The 18,792-nt window shown below is 42.1% G+C and overlaps 1 protein-coding gene across 1 annotated transcript in view; it reads left to right on the top strand.

The window, feature by feature from the left end:
• Positions 1-18,792, top strand: part of celf4 (CUGBP, Elav-like family member 4) — a 54,462-nt gene extending 35,670 nt beyond the window's left edge. Inside the window, exons 3-14 of the mRNA XM_085924824.1 lie at positions 7,000-7,048; positions 9,317-9,445; positions 10,278-10,357; positions 10,837-10,977; positions 11,617-11,755; positions 12,107-12,259; positions 13,270-13,380; positions 13,869-13,931; positions 14,353-14,433; positions 15,186-15,329; positions 16,176-16,370; positions 17,499-18,792. Of these exons, the coding sequence (XP_085780950.1) occupies positions 7,000-7,048; positions 9,317-9,445; positions 10,278-10,357; positions 10,837-10,977; positions 11,617-11,755; positions 12,107-12,259; positions 13,270-13,380; positions 13,869-13,931; positions 14,353-14,433; positions 15,186-15,329; positions 16,176-16,303 (1,218 nt within the window). The 3' untranslated portion in view covers positions 16,304-16,370; positions 17,499-18,792. The remainder of the gene's footprint in view (positions 1-6,999; positions 7,049-9,316; positions 9,446-10,277; positions 10,358-10,836; positions 10,978-11,616; positions 11,756-12,106; positions 12,260-13,269; positions 13,381-13,868; positions 13,932-14,352; positions 14,434-15,185; positions 15,330-16,175; positions 16,371-17,498) is intronic.

An 18,792-nucleotide genomic window follows, 5' to 3' on the forward strand; every position in this document is an offset into this window, starting at 1 on the left:
GTGATTAAGTTGCTTAAACTGCATAGATTTGTAGTTAAGATGCTTCTGTTGTTTTGACTTTAACTTCCAATACCAAACATAAATGGAAATAATCAAAAGTTTAAGGAAACACAAACTTACAGAGTAAGTTTACAGTAATACATTTTTCTTTATGTATTGACAAATACAATCAAGTTTGCTGAATGTAAATGTGGTGGAATTATTGTGGAAAAGTTGTCAGCATGCAAAGACGTCACATTGTGCCGTGAGTCAGATTGATGGCTATCATATAAACTGCTTAACCCGTTTATTTTTAGAACCAAATCAGCTGTTAAAAAGGTCGTTCTGCCCCCCCCCCCCCCTCGGCTGCAGATTTATGCCGCTATGTGATCTTGTCATGGTACTCTCCGCCTCCTTCAATCAATGTGCAAACTGATGTTCCGAAGGCCGGGGCATCTTTGCCTTCTTTGGCGGTTCTGTTCTGTTTTCACGCTACGCTGGCTTTGCCACGGCTTTCTTGAGCCTTCAGAACGATAATGTACATGCACGTCTCAAAGCGAAAAGTGTACCCTACCAAGTTCTAATGTTGCAATAGCAAGTTTGTGTTTATGAATGCAATTATTCATATATGGTTAAGATGAATCGTGGTAGTTTTCGTCCGCTATTTTTGCATGTGCATGCGTTTTAAAGAATCTTTCCTAATGCACATTCCTTTCAAGTCGGCTTTTATCGTTTTGTAACTGTTCCGCGTGTACAGTAGAGCATCTCATGAACACTCTTGCGGCAATTGTGGGAAAAGCCTCATCTATGATGGCTTCAGAGGAGAACAAAAGTTGTGCGAAGCTCAAAGCGGAAGCAGAGTTCACAATATGACAGTGTTGTACTTGTTTTTCTTTTTTTTTCAGTTTTTAATTCATTAGATAAGTGAAAAGCAAAAAGCCAGTGATGGAACGCCAGTAAGAGCTGTGATTTATGTTCTGTGCTGGAAAGAGAAAAGTAGAATTTATGGCTTTCTCATCTGGTCTAATCTTCACTATATTCTGCAAAGCCCAGGCGATGCGGTGAGCTTAGAGGCTGAAAATTGTCTTCTGCTCTCGTTCTCCAGTTAGCTTTTCTTTTTTTCTTCTTCTTTCTCTTCCTCTCAATTACTAGCCAACTCTATCACATTTCGTCCTTGTAGTTTGTTCCCTTGCAAGTGTAGCCTACATACGCTCCAGCACCTAGACGTACACACGCTGAGGTGCACACACACCCTGAAGCTTTCGACTCCTGTAATCACACACGCGCAGGTGCGCTTTGCTCACGCACGCACACACAGAAAGTGCGAGCTTGCCAAGCCCCCTCAGCGACACCTTCATTCTCGCACCAATTTTCTCACACTTTTTCATTCTCTGCATCTTTGCCTTTTTCTTTCTCTCGCCGCCTCGCTCGGCACCTCCGCCCTCATCCGCCTCCGCACATAGATCTTTTCTTTTTATAGTCGACGCTATAGGCCGGCAGAGTTGTTGATTGCGAGGTGCCGCGCGTCTAATTATGTAACCATTGGCAATAGGTTGTGTTGTTTTGTGAGAGCGAGTGTGTTTTGCTCCACAGCCTATTTGTTTCTTAACCCACCACTGTCCTCCATTAGCTGTGTCTCTTCGAGTGCAATAGGGATCAAGCGATGGTCAGAGAGACACCTTTGCTCTGTTCTTAGCTAGCCGAGTCTGATGGCAATCATTTCCATGCATTTGAATTGAAACCAGACAATTCATCACTTTAAAACATTTTCATGAATGCTCAATCAGGTTTTAAAATTGATTTGTTAATCAATCATCTCATCGGCTGTGTTGTTGAGCTACTTCCAGAAGCCAGCTTGATGAAGGAATAAGTAATGATCAGAGAAGTCGGACAGACAGACTTGCCTTCTTTTGTGATCTGGCGGTGTTTCCTTTTCATCTGCCTTTGTGGAGACACGCTGATGTGGAAGCAGCAGCACAGAGCCAGCAGCAGCATATGCAAGCAGGCCCACAATATAGCCATGGCTGCATTTTTCATTCACTATTGCGCTGAGACAATGACACCTGAAGTATGTTATTTGTGTCGAGTCGACTGTATAATTTTGTTTCGAGCACAGTCAATGTAGAAAATTCTGCTTCACGGAGATAAGATGTTGGAAGTGGCAACGAGGTATTCATAAAAGTCTTTATTGCCTCATGAGCGAGCCTGAGGCCAAGAGTTGCCTTGAAAAAGTGACTTAGTTACTGTACTCATTACTTGACTAAGTTTGTTATTTTATTAACTACATTCAACAGATGCCGACAAATATTCACAAACCTTAAGTGAACACTAGTTGGTCACGTGCGTGACATCGTTTGATGATTTGACATTAATCATGTCATCTGATGCTTTGAATGGCTTCTTTGGAGGAATATGTGTCACATTCCGTTCATCGCAACGTCAAGTCTATCTGCTGTGAGGCGAAGCGATGTCATTCCATTCGACACTACTTGTGCATGGTTAATAAAATAAAAAAAATAGTCTTGCCGTCTTGCACTAGTTGATTCCAGTTCCATTAGTCACATTAAGGCTCGTCTCTCTCTCTCTGCGCACTGCAGAGGTGTAGGGGGTGCTCCAAATACTTCTGGGACTTGATTGGTTGCAGCTGTGTTGCATTTTTATGAAAAGTGTTTACAATATATTATTTTTTGTGTCAATCCTGCCTCAGACTGGATAAGCTTTATCCCTCCATACATGGCAAACAGGGTTGCGCAATAATTATTTATCACAATAAAAAAAAAATACACGGATACCTCCTCACAAAGTAGACCTAAAACATATTTAAAAACATTAATAACAGACTTAAAATGCAAAAGCCAAGTAAGGATAACAATAAATTAATAGACAGTAGCTACTGTTTAAGAAAGGAGAGTAGCAGCAGCAGCAGTCAACTGCAGCATGTAAAACAGACACAGCAAGTTGTGACAATAGCAGAGGAGGAATATTATGAAGGCAGCCCTCCTTGCTTCCCCGGAGACTTCCATAGAGTGCTTTCTCACTGTGATAATGAAATGACCTGGCCTGCACTGCTTCTCTCTCTCTATCTCTCTCCCTCTCTCTCTCTCTCCCTCTCTCTCCCTCTCTTTCTTTCTCAAAAGCACACATCTTCAAGACAGTGGTGAAAATGAGACAATCCCACCCCCTGTCCAAAGCTTACTTTCATATTCTGTGAGTGTAACTGTGCAGCGTCCTGGTGCAGTGATTCCTAACCACTGCTAGTGTGCCGGGAGACATCATCAGGAGTGCCATGGGGAATATTTGAGAGTATTTACTACAAAGGATGTATCTTTGTTCATCCATCCTTTCAATGTTCTTCTATGAGATAACAGAAGGTACCATTAACCTGTTGACATTCATACAACAGAATGTGTCATGGCTTCCTGTGAGTATGCCAGCTTTGTGTTTCATTCAAGTGGTCCATATTGGGTAATACATGTTAGTATAAAATATGGGATATGATCATCAACCAAAAAAGACAAAAAAAAATCAAATCAATTCTGAAAACAACACAACAGGTTCTTCCACAGAAATTCAACAAAGTTGTTGCTTGTTGCCGTGTTTATAGATAGTTGGTTTGAACAGACTGAAGTCAATACAGCAGCAACACATAGATCAAGGACTTGGAATAATTGCTCCCCATTTCGGGGCACAACGCATCGTCTATAATCCCGCATTGTTTGGAGTTAATCATCTGGGCCTCGCTGGCCCTACAAGGCTGATTCAGAAGAATGACTCACCAGTTTGATACAGTGCAGCAGACTGCATGCACACCATGTATTCCCTCAGCTTCTAGTTAGCAGAGAATCTGTGGCAGAGCACTGTCATTGAGTTACGTAATCAACAGAGGAGCGAGACCAGCCCGTGTGCCTGTGTGCGTACGTGCGTTTGTGGAGACGCAGTTCTTTTTGAGCTGTCCATCAAGCTCCGCTCCAAGGCCGCCGGAACACAAGGCTGCTGAGTTGGACTTTCACCAACAATGGAGCTCTGCCTGCATGCCTGCCTGCCTGCCTGGCTGCCTTCCTTGCGTGCGTGTTGGTGGCACACCAGGCACATGCATGAATGAATAGGTCATACGATAAGTACTGCATATAAGTCGAGACGGCAGGAGAGTGCGTGTGAGGTATGAGGCCGGCTGCCTGAGAGATGAGCCAATTTTCTTCCACATATAGGAATATTTACATATTGAATGTTTACATGGACGCTTGAAGGCATGAGCCCGTTGTGATTTTCCACTCTCGTCCTATGTGTGTATAAGCATGCGTGTCACGTAAGCTCCTTTTGCATGTGCACATATGTTTGTGCATGCATGTATGTGTGCATTTCCATCCTCACGCCAGCTTTAGGTTGCATGCTTCCAGTTGGTTCTGCTGCTCAATAGTGCCATCTGCCTTTGGCAAGCACCACTGCAGTTCTCATCAAGGAACGATCAGTGCAAGTCAGCGTCCACTTTTAACAACTGTTTTGGGATCTGTTGTCCAGTGGGCTGGTGCTAATTCACCCTGCATTATGGGCTGGATGATAAAAGTGACCTTGAAGCAGTTTATGTTGCTGAGATAATGGCGGCGAGGCCGTGAAACACCACTCAGCTCTCGGTGGCAAAAGAAAATAATAGTTTAACCACTTGACATTGTTTTGAACTGTTTGTAAAACTTAATGAGCGCAGCACTGTAAGTGTTGATGCTCAAGTAAGTAGTGAGAATAAATAAAATGAGATTCATTGATCAGACTATGAGTTACTAGATTCTGGGTTACAATGAGTTTCGGGAATCTTACAGATTTTTATTATGTTGTGGTTAGACCGCCGCTTGTATTTCAAACCAGTGGAACACAATTAGGTCAGATTGAGGCCACAATAAAACCACTCATATATATGGCAAGCTTATGCGCCATGCTGACCTTGACCCACACTCTGATCTATGTCCTCATATCTCCCTTTTTTTGTCTTTGTTCCCTCAATGCCCTCCATCCTTTGTTTAAAATAAGTTTGCTTTCTGCCCCCTATCACCCCTCTTATTATCACCTTTGCTCTTACACATTTTTAACTTGCTCGCTGCATTCCCACTTCTCTCTATCTCCTCCCGCTTTTTTTTTTTTTCCTCTCCATATCAACAGCTAGTCTGTTCAATAATGCATGGTGGCGCATTAAAAACATTAATAGGGCTCTCTTGGCTGTCAAACAGAGGGAGGGGATGAGCGCGAAGAAGCAATGGGTAACTCCGTTTTAAATAAACGTGATGATGAATGATGTAATTTAATAGGAGTCAGAGAATAACAAAAGGAAAGGGGTGGAGGTCCGAGCATTAATTGCGTTGCATGGTGACACCGCGTCCTCCTTGCCCCCGAGGCTGCGGCTTTGTCGAATCATCTGAACCATTCATTACAATGATGAGTGTATCAGCAAACTCAAAAGAAAGGATTTAATGACATTTAACAAAACACTGATACTGCATCACACAGAACCTTGACCTTTTGCTTGCTAACGCTTCTCCCACCCCGCTTCTCCCTTTCCGCATCCTCTGCTCTGCTCTCGTCTCCACCATTCCTCCTGGCAGCACAGCGATTGGCATTATTAAAAATTGATTGGAGGCGAGCGTTTAGCTGGGTGCTGAGGCGGAGGGAATGTCTGACAGGCAGGAGGAAAATGACAGGAGGACCGACATTGTAGAAAGGTCTTACTGGGGGACGCGTGTGTGCGTGCGTGTGCGCGTGTGTCCGTATGATTTGTAAACAGGCAAGAGGCGTGCTGTGGTGCTTCTCACCATGCGTGCAGTATGTGCTTATTTATGCATTCATAACCTTTTACCTGAATGTCCAGTTAAACCCAAATGATTCTGTAAAGTGATTTTTTCATTGGTTGAATGGGTATCTTCCGGTTGTATATGGGACAATAAAATGGAAATGAAAATAATGGGAGGGAAGTTATTCATGAAAAACAATTTACTTTTTTTTTTTGCTGGGTCAAAACAATGTAAAGTCGAAATCTCATTTACCATATAAAAATCTTCTTTAACTCCAAATGTTACCCAAGTAGTGATTTATTTTTATTTTTTTTGCTGTCATTGATATTATTGCTGCTGCATCTTTCTACAATATATTCGAAACGTCAGAGATCTTCTCCCCCCGCGTTTGCCTCAATTTTGTCGTTAAGACTGATACATTATTTAGAGAGAACTTTGAAACAATCTCATGAAAATTCCATAACCGTACTAGGATCTACATCACAGTCGACAAGGCATACTTCCAGCAAAGAAATGGCTTTGGAAGTTTTTGTGCAAGTCTGTGGAAGACAAACTGACAGTGATATATATATATATATATATATATATATATATATATATATATATATATATATATATATATATATATATATATATATATATATATATATATATATATATATATATATATATATATATATTGTGTGTATATATATATATATATATATATGTATATATTTAAAAAAAAAACTACTTCGTCATAACCTCCATGCAAGAAGCGATTATTGGAATCAAAACCGAGTGTAATTCCAATAATGGGACCTTTGATGCCGGTATAGCATCAAATGTCATTTTGTGCAGGTGCTGTATGTCAAATGTGGTCGGTGAGTGTACAAAGTCCATATTGGCAGAAGTCCTCTCAATGATGACAGTCAGCGCAGATCTGCTGAGCAAGAATTACCTCTCTGCTATCCTTCTCGCCTCCCTGTCTCACTCCCTTCATCCCTCTCCTCATTTCTCTTTCCAGCCCTCCCCTGCCTTTCATCTCAGATCAAATAATATTTGCAGCCCATATTCCCAACCATCTATTCCCCCAATGGCTATAAGTGCTTCAGCTTTGGAGATTTTTAATACACTTTACCACCAATTTGGCTGAGTGATTCTTTTTTTTTTTTTTTAAGTTATTTTTAGGCGGGATGGGGGGGGACAAGTTCACACTACTAACTGGTTCACATGTCTCTCTGTTTGTCTGTTTCTCATATAGATGAACAGACCAATCCAGGTGAAGCCAGCAGACAGCGAGAGTCGAGGAGGTACAACGCATTTATTTGGCTCCCTTCCTTTGCTTTCTTTCCGACTTTCTGCCTTTAGTCTGACCCCGCAAACATGCTGCCTGCGCATATCAGCCTCACCATTATTTGTCCCATTACACAATGGCCCGTACCTCAACGCGGCCTGACAGTGCAGCCTGGCCAGACCCCCTAGAATTCAGAACGCATTATGTAAACAGAGCTTGTCCTCGCCAATGTTGGCCAACGTGGCCTTCAGCTCCTCGCTCGGAGTTTCATCATATGGGAGGATTGCACACACGCGGTATGTGGGCCTACACGTACACACGCATGTTATGCTTTGGAGGAGGTCACTTGTTTTTGTCCCTTGAATGGCGCTGTTTGCAAATCCCATCAAAAACACACACAAAAATGTTTCCTTGAATCAAGCCGATGAACTTTTGAGTTGGTATTTGGTGACATTTTCTACATTTGTGAAATGCAGTGACCTGCGCTTGATATCAAACAAGAGTAGACAGCTTTCAAACTTTACAGTTGTAGCCGATAAATTATTTAATAGAGAACAAAGACAAAGAAGAATTAGAGCATGAGATGGATTGGAAAAACAATGTCGGACACGGCTCGCCGTTTCATTTGTCGCTCCTTTAAGTGGAGGACCGGTCCGTTGGAGCAGAAGAGACGCTTCTGCACCTTTGTTTTGAATCCTCCCCGAGTGCTCATCCTCAAACCCCCTGAATCCTCTTAATCGATTTCCCTTATTTATTTGTCTTGTTTAGTACTTAAGTATCCCAGAGTTTTTCTTCTCAGGGAAACATTGCAGTCTTTCACATTCTCAATCAGGATTCATCAAGTAGCAACAAGCAAAGAGGTGTCCAATAAAGGTGTTGATATTGACGGAAGGCACCATTTCCCCATCTAAAATATAGACGCGTGGAGGGATAAAGTAAGGAATGGAAGGACGGAAATTGAAGACGTCAAATTGTAGCTTGTGTTATGTAGATTAAACTCTTTTATGGCTGTTTGGTGATATTGGTAATGCTCCTGCTGGGTGTAACAAAGAAGGAAATAAATGAGAGTTTTTGTCATGCTCTACTGAGTGGGTGTGAGAGAGAAAGAGAGAAAACGAGAGAGGGTGGGAGAGAGAGCTTTGCATTGAGACTCTTAAGTCTTCCTGGTGTATATTGATTTGCTCTCCGGCCGAATATGTGTGCGTAAATGTGTGTGAGCGTGTGTTAACAGCCCTTTTCCAAAGAAAGATGTCATGTTTATTGGTGCCTTCCCTGGGGAGCCGACGTGTATGCGTGTGTGAGGGGAGGGGGGCAGAATTTCAGGATACGTGCGCATAGGACGTGCATCTTGCACACCCCGCTCTTGTAAACACCCCCCCCCCCCCTCACCTACCCTCCTCCGGTGCAAGGCCAGAGCTCAGATTAGTCTTGTTGACTCGGCAAGGACACCCTGTCAGGCACAGGCTGTGGGGAACGAACCGTGAGCACGCTGGCACGCACAGACAAACACGCGCGCACCTACACGCACGTTAATTTGCAGGGTGCATTCGCAAGGCGATTGCACCAAGGCTCATTAATTTCCCAACGTATACATCAATTTCCACAAAGCTGGGATCCGAGAACGTAACATTAGAACAGACTGGCTGACACACAAGCCATCTGCTGCCGTTGTGTACAAACACACGTTCATCGGCCCGCCTCGTGACTTGTGTGTGAACATCGCGAGACAAAAAAGACAAAACACACAACATTCGCATTTTATTTGTCTAGCAACAAATCAATAAAAGTATTACATATGAGCTGTCTAGTCGACTGACGCTTTCTGCTAAATGACCCCAATTAGAGAAGACGAATCGAGTTGGCGTGTGTAACGACGGCTTGGGTAGCAGATTAACAAACAAGTAACTTTTACTACAAAGACCTCAAGTGATGTCTTGGCACGTTTGACAACCATAATGTGTTGCTCAATATAAATTATTCCCCTGGAAAGACTAATTTGGAATGTAACTCAAATTTCAATGAAATGTTAATCACATCCTGACCTGAGGACAAACACATCTGGTCATCCTCATGCCTACACGTTGAGCATTTACCCTCTTGCAGCTGTTTTTTTGCGTTCATAACAAAGGAGATGCTGTTAGACTGAAACGAACAGACGAAGAATATTTTCAACCAAATTGAGCGCAAAATCCGCTACTCAATTCTTGAGATTATTTTCACTACAGTGACATCATCAGAGAATTACAAGACTCATCCTAAGAGTAAACTTCCTTGTACCTTTTAGAAGACAGAAAGCTCTTTGTGGGCATGCTCAACAAGCAGCAGTCAGAAGATGACGTGCGACGCCTTTTCGAGTCCTTCGGTGGCATCGAGGAGTGCACCATCCTGCGAGGTCCTGATGGCAACAGCAAAGGTGAGTTTGGAGGTATTTATGACTTTAGGTCAGTAGAGTTTGGTCACAGGCTAGTGCGCAGAAATGATTTGGCCTTTCGGACTTAGTGACTTTGCAAAGTTCTCTTCAAGCAGCCCACGTTGCTTCTCATCAAAGCCAAGTTATTTGTCAATGAGAGGTTGTAGATGGATTCCGACGTAGACGTCATCGGAAGGCTTTGTTCACGGGGTGTAAAATAAGTCAAGTCATTTCGGATGAACCCAATTAACCTTTTAAGTCAACCTGCATGGAGAAAAAGACAAACTAAGTCAAGCTCATTCCAAGCTGTCGGGCTTCATATCACGCCAGTGAAATGGCCTTTTGCCGTGTTGTCACAGTGCTTGAAGTTATCACGGGGCTTAGCCGCCAACGCTGTGGCCTGTTGATAACTAAGCCTGATGATTACAGTGGGCTTGATCATTCGGACGCCTCCGTGAAGCTCCATTAACAGGACTCCGTCAGCTAGCGTAGTCCGCTAAATGGGCTTTAGCTCAATAATTACTGGCAACTTGATCATTGAAATCCATCAACAGGCCTTGTCAATATTAAGCCACATCCCATTGCGGTGGCATTTGAAGTCCCGTCAGAGGATGTCCCAGTTGTTAATGATGTCAAAGTGCCACGTTTAGCTTGCCTATTGAGTTAAATTTGACGGTGAGCCTCCTTTGCGAATGATCTGCATGATGTTTGTCCTCAGCTCTTTGTGTTTCACACGCTCACCGTCCTCTCTCTCTCTCTCTCTCTCTCTCTCTCTCTCTCTCTCTCTCTCTCTCTCTCTCTCTCTCTCTCTCTCTCTCTCTCCCTCTCTCTTTAGGCTGCGCGTTTGTAAAATACTCATCTCACGCCGAAGCTCAGGCGGCCATCAGTTCACTACATGGCAGCCAGACGATGCCTGTGAGTAGCTATGCGTGACAGCTTGTAGATTTATGTGAGTGGCAAGAGGTGAATCTGCAGAGGTGAATCCCAACGAGCTTAATTACCTCCTAAAAGTTATAAAGTTATACTTTATTCATCCCTCTGTGGAAAAGTGTCCCCTGCCTTTGACCCATGCCAGCTACATCGGGGGCGAAGGAGAGCTTTGAAGCTGGTTGGCTTGGCAAAATAAAATGCTTAGAGAGACTCACCATTCTCTACTCACTACTTTTCACCTCTTGGGAGGAGTAAAATAGACGCTTTGTGTACAACAGGGGACACAAGGTGATGTCATTCTCCCATCTGTACTTACTAACCTACTGCCTGGTATGTGTGTGTGTGTGTGTGTGTGTGTGTGTGTGTGTGTGTGTGTGTGTGTGTGTGTGTGTGTGTGTGTGTGTGTGTGTGTGTGTGTGTGTGTGTGTGTGTGTGTGTGTGTGTGTGTGTGTGTGAATGCACAGGGTGCCTCATCCAGTCTGGTGGTAAAGTTCGCAGACACGGATAAGGAGCGCACCATTCGCCGCATGCAGCAGATGGCTGGTCAGATGGGCATTTTCAACCCTATGGCCCTGCAGTTTGGAGCCTACGGAGCCTACGCTCAGGCAAGGCGCTCACTTAGCATATTTCTGCAACACATTCACATGGCACCATTTGGACTGAAAAAAAAATTTGATATAAAGATGTGTCCCAAAGTGGATTTTTTTGTTTTTTAACCAACACTGTTTCAAATGCATTTTTAACTGAAACCGGTTACCAAAAGTCCTTGTTTCCATACAATACCATACAGTGCTATACCATATGATATGATACGTTACCATATGATATGATACCATACGATACAATACCATACAATATCATGCGATACCTACCATACGATACAGTGCCATACGATATATGATACCATATGATATCATACGATACAGTGCCATACCATGTGATACGATACCATACCGTGCCATACCATCTGATATGATACCATACGATACAATACGATACCATACGATACAGTGACATACCATATGATACGATAGCATACCATACAGTACCATACCATGTGATACCATACGATACAATACCATATGATACCATACAATACCAGACTACATTAGATTTATCACAGCAGGAAATATTCGTTATCACTCTAGGTCGCTGAAAACCTGTCATCCCGCCCTTCAACTTCTTCAAGTTTTCTTTTAATGGATTCGAGAGTCATTTTAATAGTCGTCTCTTCCTGCTCGTAGGTGCAGCAGCAGGCTGCATTGATGGCATCTGTAGGCCAGGGGGGTTACCTCAGTCCGATGGCCGCCTTTGCTGCTGCCCAGATGCAGCACATGGCCACCATCAATGGCCTCCCCGGAGCACCGCTCACGCCCACGTCGGGTAACAGCAGTCAAAGATATATTTTAATTCATACCAGCTAAATGTATTTCCTGTGATGACTATTATCTAAAAAATATATGATTTTTTTTTTTATTTCACAGTACAGTGTTAACGTCAACTGTTTACTTTTATCTGCATCAAAGATCTGCATCCACTTGTATCACACAAAGGGCGATAGGAAATCAGCCTTGACATTTAATGTCTTTACTGGACCACTGGACCGCCCTCTCTGACATTTGCAAGAGTGACTTGGGGGCTGGTCAAAGGAAAACTTTCTTTAATGTCTTTGGGGGGAAATATGGACAATTACTCACTGTTACCCTCTCTGATTTTACTCTTTCCTGGTTGCAGGTGGCAGCACTCCTCCAGGCATCAGTGCCCCCACAGTGACCAGCATCCCTTCCCCTATTAGTGTCAATGGTTTTACTGGAATGCCGCCTCCTCAAGCAAATGGACAGCCACCTGCAGAGGCCGTCTTCACCAATGGGATACACCATTACCCAGGTAAATTTGGAATAAAACAACATTTATAAATGTAAATGGAATAAGAGCTCGGGGACTTGTGATCATCATTACTTAAAGCTTAACAATACAAGAAAGAAAAAAAAATCGGTTAAGTCATTTGATTTTGATTAAAACAGACTGCAATGCTTTTCATACAAAACCAAGTAAACCATTGAGGATAGAGTCAGCATCCAACAACACATTCGATTATGTGTTCGCAACACTTTTATGTTGATGTGCTTAACTAAGCACAATTTTAGGAAGAAGAAAATTCAATGTATACACAGCAGACAATTATTTTGACACTTTCTAAGTGATTGTGGAAATTGAATTTGGCCCACCATTAAAAAAATGATTAATTAAAAAAAAACTTTCTAAAATAGTTGTACTAAATAGGATATTCATTTTATTTCAGAAGAACAGCATCCACTCTCAGAGGTATAGGAAGTTTATACACTGTTATGATGAATTATGATGCAAATTTACTCAGGAGGGAACGCCATTTATTGTAGAGAGAGCCAACGTACACAGAATGACTGCTAGTTGTTCATCAATAATTACCCAAGATTTTTTTAAATAATTTAATTAAATAGACTACATTAGCACAAATAGCCTACCCAATTCTTTAACAGAAACTATGTGGAGCCGAACCCAAATTCTAACTCCAGACTATTCCAGTTAATATAGGTAATAAAAATGTACTCACTCTATGCATTATAAACATTGTGTTTACTTACTCGGAGGTAAGCACATTAATTGCAAAAATGTGTAGTAAGTGGCCAATATTTTTTGTAGAGTTTTTAATCAATGGGCATCAGGCCATATTATTTTTATAACTCTAAAAAAAAAAAGGCTTTTCAAAAAGATTCTACAAGATAACTTGTATTGCTTTCCAGGTAAAATCTTTCTAAATTCTTGTGTGAGCAGGATTGGCTACCACACCCTTCATTGTTGTTTATGAGGAGGAAGAAAACTATTAAATTGGGATGTCTTTTGTTTTGTTTCCCCAGTATTGCAAGAAGTGGTTTTTAGGGAGGACTCTGAGAAAAATGGCTTGGGTGTTGCTCCAAGGAGTTGTTTCGGAGTACAGGGTGGCTGCTTTCTCTCTTCTCTATCTGAAGGTAGTGCTCTTGCTCATTCTTATCTCCATCTTATCTTCTCCTCGCCTTATATCACATATATAACCGCTTCATTAGATATTGCTACATTTGCTTTTATCTTTATCTGACTGAATGATAGCTTGAGGACATGTTCTACCCAAACATCGGGCAACTTTTCCCGTCTTTTGAGGAAACAATTAAGCTCGTGCACATTGGGAGAGATCAGCACCTCACACTGAGAACTAACTTCTTTGCCTCTTTTGTCTCTTCCCTCCATTTCATCATGTTGTGACCCTCACTTCCCTCCCACTGTTTTTATATATTACTCTCGCCTTCCTCTGAACCACCCCTCCTCCATTTCTGCTTCGTCTCCCTGCTGCTTTGTATCATTTTCTTTCTTCACCCTGGTCCACACCCATCCATCCATCCATCCATCCATCCATCCATCCATCCATCCATCCATCCATCCATCCACCTTCTTCATCATTTCGTGTTGTCTTCTGGAGCAGCTCAAAGTCCCACAGCAGCTGATCCTCTCCAGCAGGCTTACACGGGAGTCCAGCAGTATGCAGGTGTGTGTATGTATGAGCGTGCCTGTGTGTGTGTGTGTGTGTGTGTGTACAAGACGGAGAAAGACGTGAAGGAGATAAAGATTTTTCTTTGTTTGCATTTGCAATTTTGAATTTTCACCATGTAACCAAGTGTCACGCCTGTACAACATCAATTTATTCTCCGCTTTTTATAGAACGTGTGCGTGAGTGTGAAACATGTACACTCCATTGTCTGTTATCTGATCAATTGCCTGCTGTGCCCTAGTGTATATCATGTTGTTTGTGTGTGTGCGAGAGAGTGCGTGCGTGTGTGTGTGTGTGTGTGTGTGTGTGTGTGTGTGTGTGTGTGTGTGTGTGTGTGTGTGTGTGTCTGTGCGGCAATGTGCTCTCGTCACGACCGTTATCTGATCGGCGCGGGTGCGTTTGTGTGTGTGTGCCTCAGCAGCCTACCCTGCCGCATATGGCCAGATCAGCCAGGCTTTCCCCCACCCTCCAACCATCATCCCACAGCAGCAACGAGAAGGTAAAACAGGCAATATTTGAGTAGTACTACTCAAATATTTAACATTAACATCTGATAATGTTTGATACACCTGACTCACAAATATATGCATGTGTTTACTTGTATTCTCATCCCAATAAAAAAGATAATACACATTTTTGAAAAAAGGTTTAAATTTATCACACAATTTCAGTTGTGGTGACGGAGTGTTTATGAGTGTGGACTGTCACTGAAAAGCCAAAGGTTTGATCCCCCACGACGTATGTCGACATTCATGAGCAGCTTGTATGCTGCTGTCTTCACAGTGAGGGTTGAAATGCAGAGGTCAGATTGTGGTTTTTCACGTATGAAACCTGTTGACATTTTAAAATTAAAACTAGAGATGATTATTGGCTAGTTAAATGTTTTGTTAGGTGTAATTTAGGAGCAAGATTACACACGACCGTGGCCTTGCTGCCCTCTTGTGGAATACAAAACAAAGATGGGATTTTTGTTGGATATATTCAAAAATAACATTTTCCCCAACCACTGTACACATTTTACATTTGAAAATTGGACATGGCGATGGGTGAAATTTGTTAGGTACTGTGTGCCTTGTGCCTTACATTTCGTAACAACTAACCCGGATGATCCAATATTTATATGGGATGTCATTAGATGTACCTAATGAAGTGTCCAGACTATATGATTCCTCCTTTGCCGCTTTTGGCCTCTCTCACGATTTGTCTCTCCCTACGTTTCTCCGTCTCTGTCTCTGTGTTTCCCACGCGCAGGGCCAGAAGGTTGCAACCTGTTCATCTACCACCTCCCTCAGGAGTTTGGGGATGGCGAACTGATGCAGATGTTCCTGCCATTCGGTAATGTCATCTCCTCCAAAGTGTTTGTGGATCGAGCGACAAACCAAAGTAAATGCTTTGGTGGGTAAAAATTAACAGAACCAGAAGATTATTTATTCTGATTATTCTTTTTTACTAATCACCTTCTTTACCGCAGCCCCTTGCTAACCTCCCAGCACCTCCCTGTTTCAACCTAAATGGGGGAAAAAAAAAAAGAGATTTGTGTTGAGTTGTGCAAATGTCAGATCCTGCATGTGAAATGATTCAATTCTGGCTTACTTTGTGATGGACGGCAAATGCAGCTTGATTGCTGTCTTGGCTGTGCAAACACAAGTCCAAATTTCAAATAAGATCTTATGATTATGAATTAATATTGGACAATAATTGAATATTTAAAAGAGATTTGTGAAGAAAACCCTTGAAGGACCACATCAGTGCCTCATACGCACCATCATTGGGTACACGTGTAAACTCTAATGACATCCTCTCATTAAGAGTATACGGGTGTACCTAATGAGGTGTCCAGTCTGTACTTCAAATATGAACATGCAACTTGATTTTGAGATCTTACAGCCAGCAATTAGATTGAAATCCAGCACAACTGTGTCGATTATTTTGATTTTACTGTAAACCCCATCATTTCATATTGTGATTTTGCTTGCATGCTACTCTCTTAATATTGTGATCCTGTTGTTGTTGTTTTTTTTTTTGTTGTTGCTGTTGTTCTAATACTATTGTCATATATTTTACTCCTGGTAGCATTATAGGAAACGTGTTGATTTGTAACATGCAGCGATGACTCCCTACAGCTACGATTCAATCAAAATGCTTCATCGATGAATGTCATATATTTTTTGTCAACATTCCTCATCTTTGAAATTAACCTGTGCTGCTCTGTTTACCCCCCCCCCCCCCCCCTTTCCCTAGGCTTTGTAAGCTTCGATAACCCAGGCAGCGCCCAAGCTGCCATCCAGTCAATGAACGGCTTCCAGATCGGCATGAAAAGACTCAAGGTGCAGCTGAAGAGGCCGAAGGACGCAAACCGCCCTTACTAGCCCCGGCCCCAGCAAGCCGCTGCCATCCACGGTGGCCGGGGTAGCTGTCGCACACAGTGGAAGACAGGTCAGACCTGGAGCTCACCATTTGCGGTCCCGCTAGTCCTGATGGGTGATTAACCGAACCGCTTACGTACTTCAGCTAACGTGCATTGCAAAGCCCGTTTATGAAAGTGCCTGATGTGGTTTCACTAACCTTTTAGAAATGTCATAAAACATTTGCAGAGGCCTAATAAAAAGCGGATCATCCGCAAATTGCTTGTAAAGAACAACCACGTAGCCTCACCGAGAGTTCAAACAGCCGTTTTTAAATGTTAATTTCTCTATTGTCATTTGGACTGATGACTACAGACGCAACAGTAGTCCCCCAAAGCTGCATCTGCCGGCTGCAAATATGGACAAAAGTATTGAGACACATTGCCTTCACTACCTGTATGGTGTCTTGGCAAGATGACCCAATACTTTTGTCTATGTGGTGTCATCATACAGCTGCTGTGTCTCTATGACATTGTCATTCTTGTGAAAGCAAACTGTACTTGATGACATTTGGTGCAGCAACTTTTCAAAGATTGCCACGGTAACAGCTTCAGCATGTTGTAGAGAGAAGGAATTGCCTCCGAAGGAAAAGGCATTTATTACTTGGAAGGCGGGTAATTGTGCCGTTCCTCTTTGTCTCCTCCCTTCATCTGCATGATGGAGAGTTCAGACTGTGTCGTTCATTCACCGCTGATGACTTAATTCAAGGGCAACTTATCACGCACTCACAAACTAACTGATCCATATAAAGACCGTGTCCCCAAGGCAAAGCACTGCAGGAAAAATAGGGCAAACTCATGAATGTGTCACCATTCTTCCCCTTACAAAAAAAAATATTCCTCATAAAGTGGCAGCTCACACATGTTGACATTTCAACACATCAAGCGTTTGTCATTCTGAGTTTCACTTTGTCCAAATAGCCAAAAGTGCGGTTTTTGTTTGAGACCTCAAAACAGAGGTAAATAGAAAATCATGAATCGGGACATGATGAAATGGTAATAAAATGTTAGTGTGTTTCTTTTAAAATGATCAATAATAATATTAAGAAAATATTACAAGGACATCTTTTAGCACAAATTACTCATAAGGCATCACCAAATTACTATGCAGCTCCGCAAATTGTATTGACGTAAAATGTTCTGTCTGTTGTGTTTTCCAGGTTTTGTAGAGCTGAATTATATGTTGATTATTTGCTACCCGCTGTAGAATGCAAACTCAACATCTGGAACACTGAGGCTGCTTCAGAAGGAAAGGACATCGAGAAAGCAAGAAGGCCTTGTCAGAGTCATGGAAAATTCCTTTTGGATGTACGAAAAACTTGAAAACTGTGAGAATTTGTACCACCTCGGTTTGCCCCTGGACCTTTTCTTCTTCACATACAGCATATACACACAGAAACACAAACATACACACACGCACACACACACACATCCTTCCACTCGGAACCCTGCTTGAATGACAGCTACCTTTTTTTGGACAATGACGGGGAAAAAAAAGTCACAAACACTTTGAATGACCCCGATGAACTCTTAAAGGGAACAACGGCTGTCAAAAAGTCCAACAAGAACAATGTAAACTTTTTAAAAACTGAATTGCTGAAGGAGATATTTTTCTTTGGTCAGGTTTGCGTTTTGGGCCGGTTGACTTGACACACAGAGGAACAAATTCCAGAAGAGAGAATATGATATTATCAGGACAAAGAATTGGCTCGGGTTTGGGATGACTGTCTTTAGCTTCGGAGTGCCTGTCCGTTTCCAGGGGATACCATTGCCAAGGAGAACCATAGCAACGGTCTCCAGGGAGTCTTACCTGTCATTCCTTAGTTGTTTTAGGGACCAAATGACCAAACATTTTTATTGCTGAGGACTTGTAGTTCTAATATACTTGGACCACTGCAACTCTTTCAGCCAATCTCAACTGGCTCAAGAGTTGTACTAAAAAGAAGTGTACATTTCCAATATATATACATACAACACGTGTGTGTGTGTATATATATATATACATATATATTGCCAATATGCTTTTGGAATACAGGCAAAACTATTTCAGACGACCAAATGGGGTCTTTCACTTTGTTAGTTTACAATCACCCCAATTTTTTTTTGTTATTTGTTTGTTCTCATTTTGTCTTGGGAGGGACAGAGAGTGCATGGGAGGGGCTGCTCCGCATCACAGCCTTATCTTTTTTAACTTAACATCCTAACCTCATAGATAGAATAACATCAGAAACCTTTGATCTATATGAACTTGTTTATATTTGCGGTACATATATACGTATAGCGAGCGTTTAAAAAAAAAAATGTATTCATATATACAGCATATATGGATAAACAAGATATTAATCACAAGCAAATACATATGTACTTATATGCACATATTTGATATATGTGTATCTGTATATAGAACAGCTATTGACTATGTTGAGCTGTTATTTTTATTTATTTTGGGGTAGG

Source organism: Syngnathus leptorhynchus, chromosome 11 (assembly GCF_054491065.1).
Source record: "Syngnathus leptorhynchus isolate UIUO chromosome 11, UIUO_Slep, whole genome shotgun sequence".
Taxonomy (NCBI): Eukaryota; Metazoa; Chordata; class Actinopteri; order Syngnathiformes; family Syngnathidae; genus Syngnathus; species Syngnathus leptorhynchus.